Raw genomic sequence first — 13,246 nt, 5'->3', positions numbered from 1 at the left:
CAGTGTCCGTCTTACTGTGCTCACTAACTGCCCAATTATAGACAGAGTGTCATTAAATCTGAAATATTGTGTAGTGCAGTGTGTTATATCTAGTGTTAAGTACTGTAATAATGTAATAACTATAATAGTAGTCCAGATCTACAGTAGTTCTGCAGTTACTGATGATGCAGGAAAATGCACACAAGAACACTTTCATATCTTCCTTCTTCAGATCAAGAGAGCTGTTCGGACAACAATGCGGGCTGTACTCAGGGCTGCATCCAGGGTCCATTCGGGGCTCAGTGCACATGTCTAGTGGGCTATGAGCTAAGCAATGACACAAAGACTTGTGATGATATAAACGAGTGCGACCCCCCTGGCCTGTGCAGCCAGCACTGTTTCAATGAGAGAGGCTCCTTCCGTTGCCACTGCCAAGAAGGATACACTCTTGAGACAGATGGACGTACCTGCAAAGTCTCAGGTGCGAACATGTGTGTTTGTGTGTGTGTGGTTTTATACATATTACGTACATATTTTCTGACTTTGTTGGAAAATCACAAAACAGGTTTAACATACAGGACCAACAAAATGGACCCTGTAGTTACGTAAAAATAACAATGATAATACATGTAGAATGTATATTATCCACCCCCCCGACCTCCATCCTTACACTGTATAAAAATTAGTGTGGATGTGTGTGTATATGACAGTCAGAGCAATGGAGAGAGACATCTGGACTCTCAGATGTCCAGATTTCCTTGAGTCTGCCCTTTCTTGGGTATGGAATCTCCACAGCAGAAATAAGATAGACATGCTGGTAGGTTTGTGATTTGTGATGATGGTAGGACAGAAATGGGTAGAGTGGAGCTTTGCGTGATGTGAGAGGAGCTGCTGTTTTTCTGCTGCTGCCTTTTTCTCTCTGCCCTCTGATCGGATTACTACAGATAAGGCAAATAACATATATGTCAGTCACAAACTTTCGCATGGGGTAATTAGGCCTTGATAACCAGACAAAGGCTTGTTTATGACCTGCGCCACTGACATGGACCCATCCACCAGTGAGATAACCTGCTAAAAAATGTTGTCATTTGATATACCTTCCTTTTTTCGGAACATTATTCCACCACAGTGCTCCTTTTTGTGCTTCTGTGGGGCTGTCCACAGACTGCACTCATTGTCTAGTGCGGACTATTGGACATGCTGAAAAGGTGGATTTGTAGCTCTTGTAACACAGAAATGTTTCTTTTCACCATCTGACAGGATCTAGAGAGGCAGTTCTGCTGGTGGCCAGTCGTAATCAGATCATATCTGATGACATCGCCTCGCAGCCGAATGTGGTGCGCTCTCTTATCCGAGATGGCCGGAACATTGTGGCGGTGGATTTTGACTCGGTGACGGACCGCGTATACTGGTCTGATACTACCCAGGACAGAATATGGAGTGCACATAAGAATGGCAGTGACAGAACTGTGGTAATTAGACTAGGTTTCAGTAAAACCTTTAAAAAATGTCTAATTTTAAAAGCTTTAATTCATGGTCATAGACTTGATCTAGTAGCTATTGGACCAGGTTTTGCATTGACCCATAAAACTGACAGCCTTTCTTAACAATTGCAGATCTTTGACAGTGGTGTGACGGTCACTGAGAGTCTTGCTGTCGACTGGGTAGGTAGAAACCTGTACTGGACAGACTATGTTCTGGAGACTGTAGAAGTGGCCAAGCTGGACGGTTCTCATAGGACAGTGCTTGTTAGTCAGAATGTCTCCAATCCCAGAGGCCTTGTGCTGGACCCCAGGAACGGGTAAGCCCAATCAAACATAGACACACTGATCACTGTAGAACCTATAGAGCTAGAGAGCTGCTAAAATGGTTACATAGGGAATTATTACACAAATGTACACATATTTTTTTTATCTGTGTAATCACTATTATTACTATTGTCACCTTTTGAGGAGAAACCAGATCAAGATAGAGCCATGAACACATTGTGTTTAAGTAAAGACCAAGACTTTTAAGTAATCAAAAACAAGTAAAGCTGGAGATTCAAAATTTTAGTAGGTAATTATTGCAAATACAGCTGCTACAGCTGCAATAGTTCAACTATACCGACATATTTAAGATTAGCATTTACATACAGTTTCCCTGTAATATGTCATAATAAAGAATTATGAAATTGATGATAATTAAAGAAAGAATTAAATATAATATATTTAACCCTTTAACATGCATTTTTGCTGGACGGTCAAAATTAGTTTGTGATCAACCTGCTATAATAAATCTCTTTTTCGCCTGTGTTTCCATACCACTTAATAAGAATGAGTGAAAACTATTTTCCAGTGTTCACCTCATGTTTTGGACGGACTGGGGACGAAACCCTCGGATTGAGAAAGCCAGCATGGATGGCAAGCTCAGGACCACCATTGTCAGCAACAAGCTGTACTGGCCCAACGGCCTGACAATAGACTATCCCAATAGCCTGCTCTACTTTGCTGATGCTTACCTGGATTTCATAGACTACTGTGATTATAACGGAAACAACCGCAAACAGGTTCTGGCCAGCGATCTGGTGAGACATTCTTCTGCATTATTGAGTCATGTGTAATTGTTTCTGCTCTTAATTCATGTGAATAAAATTCGCCTCTTGTCTCTCAATAAAAAGGTACTGCAACACCCCCACGCAATTACCATTTTTGAGGATTTTGTGTATTGGACCGACAGATATGTCAATCGTGTGATCCGGGCCAACAAGTGGCACGGAGAGAACCAGACGGTGATGCTGTATAACCTGCCCCAGCCCATGGGCCTGGTGGCAATGCATCCGGCCAAACAGCCGGCAGGTATGACTCTGCAATTTTTAGCTGCTCTGCTTCTCACCAAAACAGCTCTGTTAAAAGGAACATTATGTGAGAATTGTTTTTTTTTGCTCCTTTGCTCCTGGGCTTTCACACCTGAACACATCTGAAACTGTTACTTTTAGGTCAATTTGCCACATATTTTTATTAAGTTGGAGTGCAGAATCTACAGGTTATCTGGGTAGATGAGGCTTTAATACAAATAATTCTTTATGCAAATAAGCTGTTATAGATTTGATTACATTTCGTGCTTTGATGAGTGAACAATTCAATCATCTCATGTTTTCTTTTGTGATTATGTTTCCTCTTGTGCAGGTGACAACCTGTGTGCTGTGAGTCCCTGCACCCACATCTGCCTGCTCTCTGCAGTTGGCCCCAGGTTTTACTCCTGTGCCTGTCCCTCAGGCTGGACGCTGGCAGCAGACCAGTTTACCTGTGCTAGAGGTCTGAACCACCAACCCCTATATATAACCATATATGTATTGTATACTGTGGGAAAGTTTTAGGCATCTTTGAACATTTGAATGAAAAAGCTCCTTATCTGGGCAGTAAGTGTTTATTTTCTCAGTAAATCAGTAATATTAGAACAAAAATAACAGTCAGCAAAAAGTAGTGGTTTTAGTTGTAGTAGTAGATTTGCCAATCATAGATTATATTTTCCAGATTTTTAAGATTTTGCCAGTCATAAATTCTTGTTACTTTTCACATTTGCAACAGTTCTAATGTGATCTGGTGGCATTACAAGCAAAAACCTTTTAAATAATGTGCTGATGTGTCTAAAATCTGCACAGTACTGTATATATCTATACTGTATATATATGTATTTAGAAGTCATAAGTCATTACATTATTACTGGAACAACATTCCAAAAAATCCCAAAAGAGATTTTTGAGTTTAATCTCTACTCTCTTTTTTCCCTCTGTGTGAATGTTGCTGTGCCTTTCGCTGTGGCCTCCCTCCAGTTAATCTCCTTCTCACTGACTGAGTGAAGTAGTCCTTAGTGACACTGGATATGTTCTGCAGTTCATGAGAAGAAGATCTTGTCAACAGCATCCCATAATCTCCTCCTCTTTGAGGGCAAATATTTACAATTGTAAATGGTCTTAACTCATCTTACGGTTGGGGTGTGCACAGACAAGAGAGCTTTAATCTGAAATCCAGAGGGTCCTCTTTGAGGCAACCGTCCAAGCACTCTCAGATTTCAGCTTTTTAACATCAATGTCAAGCACATTTTACCCAAGAGATGAATGATTACCCCAGAAGGAGAATGAGTAGAGTGCCCAGTGATCCTAATCTCTGATGACACAGCAGAACGTGCTGTCTTTGGAGAACTCTAAACCGATTCCTGCGAACGAGGATAAGCATTATGAAAATCTGGAATTTTGGCAATTTATAATCAGCTCTGTTATTTAAGCATCATTCACAAACACTGCAGAATTATCAATTAGCATTAACATTGTTTAGTAATCAGGTAGTCTATTGTTGATACTAAGGGTAATGATTTAGGCTATAACACCATTATTGCCTGTTTCTTCATTTATTCATTTATTCTTATTACATTACAACTGATGTGTTTCTGTTCAATGTGACTAGACCACTGTATGACATAGTTCTTTCATAATGTTGTCTTACAGTGGATGATCCCTTTCTGGTGGTTGTTAGGGACAGTGTCATTTATGGCATTTCCCTCAACCCAGAAGATACAAGCAATGATGCCATGGTACCAGTTGCTGGGCTACAGAACGGATATGATGTAGACTTTGATGATGCTGAGCAGATGATTTACTGGGTTGAACATCCTGTAAGCATAAAAAAGTTCTTCAGTTTGCCCAATTTTAAAAAATGTATTAAAGAAATAATCTGATCAGTTGATTGCGTCTCCTATACAGGGGGAGATTCACAGGGTTAGATCGGATGGCACTAACAGGACTGAGTTCGCTCCAGCGGCTATCCTGGGCTCTCCGGTGGGACTGGCTCTTGACTGGATGTCTCAAAATCTGTATTACACCAACCCATCCACACAGTCCATAGAGGTGAGGTTGCCCATATGTCTTAAAATACACATATCAACACATTTCTAGTTTTGCTTCTATAAATATAGCTGAAGCATCATTCTTCTCCTATGTTGTAAATATCTAATTAGTTCTTCTGAAACTGGTCATGTAGGTGCTGAGGCTGAAAGGCGAAGTGCAGTACAGGAAGACTCTCCTTACTAACAATGGTACCCCGACTGGCGCAGGCACCCCAGTTGGCATAGCAGTGGACCCGGCACGTGGGTAAGCCCCAGTTTAGCAGTGACCTGGCACAAAGGCTGATCCCCACATTCACTAGGCTATGTCAGCCTGACATGCAGTCCGCCCAGTTTATACACTCACTGCTGAAAAAACAACTGGAACAGCACTTCTCTTCATCAGGCAGCTTCAGTCCTAAGACTGCGGCAACATCAAATGCATCAGATCACCCGTTCAACATCTTAACCCTGACAACCTGGTCCACATGCTTGTTTTCAGGCTTCAGGACATTAGAATGGGTTAATTCACAGACATGATGCATGTATTCACAACACTCAGAAGATCCTACCCTATTCAGCTGTAGCAGTCAAAATGTCAGAAAGTAATCTTTCTCGAAAAATTGCTTAATATCAGATTGGATTCCACAAAATACAAGCAAATCCTGGATGTACATATCAAACCACCTTAAAAAATGAAGACAGCGATAATGATTCAAAACATTCCTCAGGACTGTCATAGATTATCTAAAGAGGCTCTCACAGCCTCTTAAATGTAACATCATGGAAAATATGTAAATGCACCATAAATTGGCTGTACAAGACAAGACAAGACAAATCTCAGAACTACAGAAGAATGGGAAAATAAATAAAGATCAGCTACAAGAACTAAAAAACATTTAGTTGTAGTTAAAATATGTCATTTGGCCATGGGTGTCCAAACTTTTGCATAGGACTGTAAGTGTACAATTACTGTTTAAACAATTTCTCAGTCACTATTTAGTCCATGCATTATTATATGCTGTGTTACAGGAAGATGTACTGGACAGATCAGGGGACGGAGAGTGGCGTTCCAGCCAAGGTGGCAAGTGCAGACATGGACGGGTCTAACGCAGTCATCCTCTACACCAACAACCTGGATCACGTGGAGTTTATCACCATCGACATTAAAGAGAACAAACTGTACTGGGCTGTTACAGGATCTGGAGTGGTTAGTTGAACTAATGTGAACCAGCACTTGTTTCCTGTTCCTGTTGTTTCTTTTTTTTTATTTAGCACACCTGATTCAGCACACCTGATTCAGCACACCTGATGTAAAATGTTTTAAACGTCTTTAAAGATTGAGAGAGGAGATCCAAACGGGTCCAACCGCATCACTGTGGTGAATGGCTTGTCCCATCCGTGGGGTGTGGCTGTGCATGGAGACTACCTCTACTTCACTGATAGAGACTTTGAGGTGATTGAGCGAGTGGACAAAGCCACAGGAGCCAACAAAGTCGTGCTGAGGGACAACGTAGCTGGTCTCAGAGTACTCAAAGTGCACTACCGAGAGAGTAAGTAAGAGTTATTAAATCTGTTATGAGTTTATAATCTGTCTTAACTGAGGCATTCCTTGGCCCCCTGTGCTCCCGTTCCTGCCTTTGATTCTTATCATGACAGCCTTATGGCCTTTTCTGGAAGTCATCTTATCCTAGATAGCCATGAGGCAATTACCAGAGAGGAATGGCTTTAAATGAAGGATCGCTTTACCAATTTGTTCCTGTCTGCCTCAGAAGGACGCTTGACTTTGTGCTGGGTAGAACCAGTGTTCTTTTGTTCCGTGACCAATGGACAGGTTCATTCATTTGGCATGGGCCAGTGCTTTCTGTGCAGCTTTGTCCAGTTAAAAACAGGAGGGGAGGCAGTTTGACTGAAGCTAATATTCATAACTACGGGTCACAACTAAAGCGCTATTGCTGAACGGTTGTAAAATTGTTCTTTGACATATAAATGGTTGGGGTTTATAAGTCTATTTACAGCCCTGTTATTTTTCTTCAGAATGAAACACACAGATTTTACATTATTTTATGGTGAGGTGGCAGCATCCAAAAACAAAATGATGAACTTTCATTGGCTAGTGTATGGCATTCTGAATGCCCATAGCTGTATAGCCTATTCTAGCATAGCCTTTAAGTCTGTAACAGGAACCTTTTGTATTTATTAATTAATTACTTACTGTATGTATTACCGGATAGTGTTGCTGTTCTCTCTGTGTCCATTCGGCATGGTGTGTGGTTAGCTAGCTGAAGAGATTGTAGTGGATTCTGATAGGGTTAGCTTTTAGCTTATAGCCTAGCACCCGGCTAGTACCTGCTCACTTAATCAACATCCCACCACGCTGTTGTTGCAGATTTCTTTTGACTTCCTTTAGCCGGCATTAGCTTATAGCTTTTTTTAGCCTCACTTTCACAATCACCTGACGTAGCTTTTCCATTAGACTTTGAAGGCTCCCGATAGTGGGCTGGATGTATGTACATTTTGGGGACATGAGCCAACACCTATGTTTTTGAGTTTTGAAATTGGCCTGTTTTATAGCTCTATTTTACTGACGTGGGTTTTTCTTTTGAAACAGTGCTTGAGGTTCACGTTATGTCACTTTAATGTTCTGAACTCCCTATTGCATATAGTTCAAGTATTAAAACCAGTCTGTAGATCTGGTTTGAATTAATTGTTTTTATGATTCTAAGGGATAAAGAAAAGTCTTAGTGACGTAACAACAAATCATTTTGCTTTTGGTGCATAAAAGCTTCAGACTGACCCCAGTTTGACCTCAGGGAACGAGATAAAGTCAAAGGCACATGTTTAGTAGAGTAGATAGTTCATGCTAGGGCTACACATTTGTAAAAAAATATAATTTTTTTTCTGTGTTCTTCTCTCTTAGCCTCAGCAGGCTCCTCTAACGGCTGTAGCAATAATGTGGGAACGTGTGAGCAGCTGTGTCTTCCTCGTCCTGGAGGCCTGTTCTCTTGTGCCTGTGCTACAGGCTTCAAACTCAAACCTGATAACAGAACCTGTGCTCCATACCAGTCCTACGTGGTCATCTCTATGCTGACAGCCATCAAGGGATTCAGTTTGGAGGGAGCTGATCATTCTGAGGCCATGGTGCCTGTGGCGGGGAGAGGTAGCAGTGGCGATTACTGTATTACTGTATTGTACTTTATTTATTATTTTTATTTATTTATTATATTATTATTTATTTTATATACAGAAGCAGAACATTTATTTAACCGGTTTTCAGTAGTGGCTATTTTGGTTATTTTAATGATTTCTTAAAGGAAAAAAATGTGTGTACAAATAAATGCTCTGCCCAATGAGTGACATACATTCATTGTAGTTTGATAACATTCAGTGATACATTGACAGACACTGTATTGATACACTTACTCAGATCTGTAACTCCTGCCAATCTGTAAATCTAGCCAGTTAGTAAAATGTGTGTGTCTGTTCAATAGGTCGAAACGTTCTGCATGTGGATGTACACATGGACTCTGAGTTTCTGTACTGGTGTGACTTCAGCAGCACAGTAGCCTCTCAGAATGGAATCCGTCGGATCAAGCCAGACGGATCCGGGTTCCGCAGCATTGTTTCTTCGGGGATTGGGCGCAATGGAATCCGAGGAATTGCTGTAGACTGGGCAGCAGGTGTGGTGTTTTTTAAAAGTTTGAGGACACCTCAATTTCACAGTGTCTACTAGTAGAATGATAGAATCTTTCAGTCTAGCTATGTTTATTTTGTTCATTTAGTAACTAGTAAAGAGGCGGGGCAAGGACGGAGACTAAGGACTAAGGAGATTAAGGAATAAAACCTAAACACAAAAGCACATGGGGAAAGTAAACAAAGCACACAGATGGGCTTGTGAAAAATATGAGGAGCTCTGCTTTTATTGGTTGGTTTATGGTTTATTGGTCTGTCCTGGGTCCTGTCAGTGTCCAGTCAGCACAATCTGGGGTTAGCCTGCTATAGGAATTGTAGCAGGGACACTCTTAGTTTAAAGTTAACAAAGGGCACAGTCAAAGACATTTATTGGCATCATTATAGCTGAAGATCCGCTCTTACTATACATACTAATGTGCATATATTTATTAAATAAAGCAGATCTGAACTGAAATTGGAACTGAAGTGTTGCTTTGATTTGAAGAGTGTCAAGAAAATGTATTATAAATGTTATGTTTTTCTCTGCCTTTCAGGGAACCTCTATTTCACAAATGCCTTCTTGACAGAGACCTACATTGAAGTGGTTCGTCTTAACACCACGTTCCGAAGGGTCCTCTTGAAGACCCAGGTGGACATGCCTCGTCATATCGTGGTGGACCCCAAAAACAGATACCTCTTCTGGGCTGACTATGGGCAGAACCCCAAGATTGAGCGTTCTTTCCTAGATGGTACCAACCGAACCGTACTGGTCTCCTCTGGCATCATCACGCCCAGAGGACTGGCTCTGGACCACAGGAACGGGTACATCTACTGGGTGGACGACTCACTTGACATGATCGCCCGGGTGCGGCCTGAGGGCGGTGAGACAGAGATTGTGCGATTTGGGAGTCGTTACCCAACCCCATATGGCATCACTGTGTTTGAGAACAACATTATTTGGGTGGATAGGAACTTGAAGAAGGTCTTCCAGGCCAGTAAAGAACCCGGAAGTACAGACCAACCAGTGGTAATCCGAGATAACATCAATATGTTGCGAGATGTGACCATCTTTGACCAGAGAATGCAGCCCAGATCAGCACAGGAGCTTAATAACAACCCTTGCATGGATTCTAATGGAGGCTGTGCTCATTTATGCTTCGCCCTGCCAGGCACTCAGACCAGAAAGTGTGCCTGTTCCTTTGGGAATCTGGCTGTGGATGGTATGAGCTGTGTAGTGTCCCGGGACGATTACCTCATATACACCACAGAGAGTACAGTCCGTTCTCTAAGGCTGGACCCTGAAGACCACTCATTGCCCTTTCCCGTGGTCAACGTGGCCCGGACCTCTGTTGCTCTGGATTATGATAGGTTGGACAACAGGATCTATTTCACTCAGAGCTCTGGAGCGGGACAAAGCAAAATCAGCTACATTAGCCTGTCATCTCCCACCTCTCCTGCTATTGTGGTGGCTTCAGGTACTGTAATGCATTATTATTATGATTTATGTAAATGTAGCTCATTTTGTAATTATGTAAATGTAGCTCAGTACAAATGCTAGTAAACCAATGAAATACATCATATGTATCATATATTGCCATATAGTTGTTGTCCAAAAACATTTTAACTCTTTAAACCTTTAAAACACCTCTAAGATGGTAACTTTACAGAACAAAGCAAAACAGTACAAACTTTTAATAGAAAGATAATTTACTGAGATAGTAATGAGAATGTTATTTCTTTTGGCCCAGTTCTATTGATCCATTTATTATGAATTGGTTACACAGTGTAAAGGACAGATTGTGTTCAAATGAATGTTCAAAAAAATATTTTTCTTTGGCCAGTGATGATATGCAGTGGGTGGATTTAACTTCTCCATGATTGTAGACTCTTGCTCTTGTTAACTCTTCCGTGAGATTTGCCAGAATAGCTTTAAACCTATTTATTGTAACCTATTTATGTATTTAAACAAAAGGGCTACAATTATGGATTCTGACATAGCAACATATACAGCACACTATTGTAGCTGAGCTTCAGCCTGTACTACTACTTAAAGTTTGAAGGGTCAAACAATGTGTTAATTGTGATAAAAACATTGTGGCGTTTTTTTTTCTTCTTATGAAAGTTAGAATAGGGTTAACTGATTCACTTCTTTACAGTAAAACCTTGCCAGTCATCCTTTTCTTCCTTGCCAGTGCTTTTAAAGGGCTACTCAGGTTGCAATGGTCCACAAATATTTCAAAATGCTCCCCCAGATAAGATTTTAATTATGTGTATGCATGCACAATGCCGGCCTTCGAACATCTTGATAATAACTGCAAAAGACAATTTAATAGATACAACTATAATATATTTCATTCACTCTATAAATATTATCATATTTCTTCTTTATATGTAGATCTAGGTGCCCCTGATGGTATTGCCTATGACTGGGTCAACAAAAGGATCTATTACAGTGACTATATTAATCAGACCATCAGCTCCATGGCTGTGGATGGATCTCAGAGGACTCTTATAGCTCATGTGCCCAGACCACGGGCCATCATGCTGGATCCATGCAGTGGGTGAGTTCCCCCTAACTTCAGCCTTTAGCAGTGATCTTTACTATTCTGCATGATTTATAGTGTAGATCTGGGACTGGATACATTATCGATCAGTAAAAAAAGTGTCTCATTAGTCACTCTAAATGATTCAGGTACATGTACTGGACTGACTGGGGCACCAATGCCAAGATCGAGCGTGCAACTCTGGGTGGAAATTTTCGGACTGAGATCGTTAACACCAGTCTTGTGTGGCCAAATGGCCTTACCCTGGACTATGACGAACAGAGACTCTACTGGGCCGATGCCAGCCTGTAAGATCTTTTTGCATCTCTGGATGTGTTTTGATATTAATACACATCATCTGTGTTATTGAATGATACCATGCTGTTAAGTTGTTATTTGATTTCTGTGTAATCAGACAGAAGATTGAGCGGTGTTCTCTAACGGGGGCTAATCGTGAGGTCATTGTGAGCACAGCCATCTACCCGTTCGCAATGACTGTGTATGGACAGCACATCTTCTGGACAGACTGGAACACACGCAGCATCTATAGAGCCAACAAGCATGATGGCTCTGACCAGCGGGTCATGCTCCAGAACCTCCCATCACGGCCGATGGACATCCATGTGCTATCCAACAGCAAACAGCAGCAATGCGACAGCCCCTGTCAACAGTTCAATGGAGGCTGTAGCCATATCTGCACTCCAGGTGCCACAAACGTTTTCCTTTTTAACTATTGCTCCTTAAATTAAAGTCATTGTTAAATATCTAGCTTGAATTTCTATTATTATTTCTATTATTATTTCTATTAAAAAAGATAACCTAATAGTTTTGATACTTTATTTTATCTATATTATCTTACACTTTATCTCTGTGCTTAGGTCCCCAGGGAGCAGAGTGCCAGTGTCCGTCTGAGGGTCGCTGGTATCTGGCTGACAACAAATACTGCATCCCTGACAATGGCACACGCTGCCAGCCTGGCCAGTTCACCTGCATGAATGGCCGATGCATCCGTGCACAATGGAAATGCGACAATGATGATGACTGTGGAGATGGCAGTGATGAGCTGGAGAGAGTGTGTGGTAAGCAATTAACCGATAGCACACTGTTGTTTTAAAGAGGCCTCATCCTCAGTTGACTTAAATCCTATTATTATTCATTGTTATTCTTTAGAGACTGAAGAGCTGAAGTGTGGTCTCACATACAGGTTGCTGTGAACTTTTAGCTCTCAGAATAGCACTCATTTTGAGAGGTTCCACCTGGGGGTGAGGGATTAAGCAAAAAGATTATGTCATGATAATTTTATCACCATGGTAGTCGCCACGGTAGTAAAATATACAGATATTTATAAAATAGAAAAACAGAATATATTGTCGCTGTATAATTAAAACATGTATCTCCAAAATAGTGACATTACAGGAAAATACAAAATGGGTCTTAACTCTGAATAGAAGTCAGTGTAATATAAGAGGTTATTCTGAGTAATTTAGAGCATTTCTATTGGTCTGTTCATCCATAATTATTTAGACAGTGTACAGCAGCGATATACACATTGACTAACTCTACACATACACTAAACACACACTATATACACTATACACACTCTCTATGTACTTTATGGCACTGTTCAGAACGTACAGGTTTAATATATATATATATAATCTGAAATGTTTACATTACTATTTACATATAGACACTGGGTAAGGTGTGAATTCAAGCATAGTGTGAGCGAGGAGGAAGTCTTTGTAGGTGCAGTGTGGTGAAACATGCTGTTGGTCGGTTGGTCTGTAGGTACTGACAATACCCACATGCTCAGAAAAACATATTGCTCATCACTAAAAGTAAATTGATTGTGAAAACAAAAAAATATTATTACATTGCCCACCTGTAGTTCCTCACTCACCTTTCGTCAAAAAAATGCATTGCATTAGTTAAGACTAACTGTAACTCTGCTTACAGTGACCCTGACAATTTTTGCAGTAGTTTGTAGGGATGTCCGAATCAGGTTATTTTACCCCGGATCTGACCGAGTCTCTTAATCCCACAGTCAAGTCACTTTGTGTGTTTCTGTGTGTGTAGTGGTACGCAGTCTGGACTGACATCTCTTGTTGTTCATTGTTTTATAGGGGGAGAATATACTTTGATTTGGGGTTCTGTAGCATCTGCATGTAGGCATTAGCGTTAGCCACCTTATG

General features: G+C 40.9%; 1 protein-coding gene across 1 annotated transcript in view; it reads left to right on the top strand.

Annotated features, from left to right (window-relative positions):
* The window catches only part of lrp2a (low density lipoprotein receptor-related protein 2a), a 75,240-nt gene that overhangs the window by 29,540 nt on the left and 32,454 nt on the right, over positions 1–13,246 (top strand). The window contains exons 26-43 of the mRNA XM_072685638.1: positions 212–460; positions 1,240–1,451; positions 1,596–1,780; positions 2,317–2,545; positions 2,639–2,816; positions 3,147–3,275; positions 4,466–4,632; positions 4,721–4,864; positions 4,998–5,107; positions 5,872–6,049; positions 6,179–6,392; positions 7,760–7,999; positions 8,331–8,519; positions 9,066–9,986; positions 10,907–11,072; positions 11,204–11,362; positions 11,470–11,759; positions 11,933–12,133. Coding sequence (XP_072541739.1) covers positions 212–460; positions 1,240–1,451; positions 1,596–1,780; positions 2,317–2,545; positions 2,639–2,816; positions 3,147–3,275; positions 4,466–4,632; positions 4,721–4,864; positions 4,998–5,107; positions 5,872–6,049; positions 6,179–6,392; positions 7,760–7,999; positions 8,331–8,519; positions 9,066–9,986; positions 10,907–11,072; positions 11,204–11,362; positions 11,470–11,759; positions 11,933–12,133 — 4,161 coding nt within the window. The remainder of the gene's footprint in view (positions 1–211; positions 461–1,239; positions 1,452–1,595; positions 1,781–2,316; positions 2,546–2,638; positions 2,817–3,146; positions 3,276–4,465; positions 4,633–4,720; positions 4,865–4,997; positions 5,108–5,871; positions 6,050–6,178; positions 6,393–7,759; positions 8,000–8,330; positions 8,520–9,065; positions 9,987–10,906; positions 11,073–11,203; positions 11,363–11,469; positions 11,760–11,932; positions 12,134–13,246) is intronic.

Source organism: Salminus brasiliensis, chromosome 8 (genome assembly GCF_030463535.1).
Source record: "Salminus brasiliensis chromosome 8, fSalBra1.hap2, whole genome shotgun sequence".
NCBI lineage: Eukaryota > Metazoa > Chordata > Actinopteri > Characiformes > Bryconidae > Salminus > Salminus brasiliensis.
The sequence above is the reverse complement of the archived record's forward strand: the minus strand, read 5'-3'. Positions and strand labels throughout refer to the sequence as shown.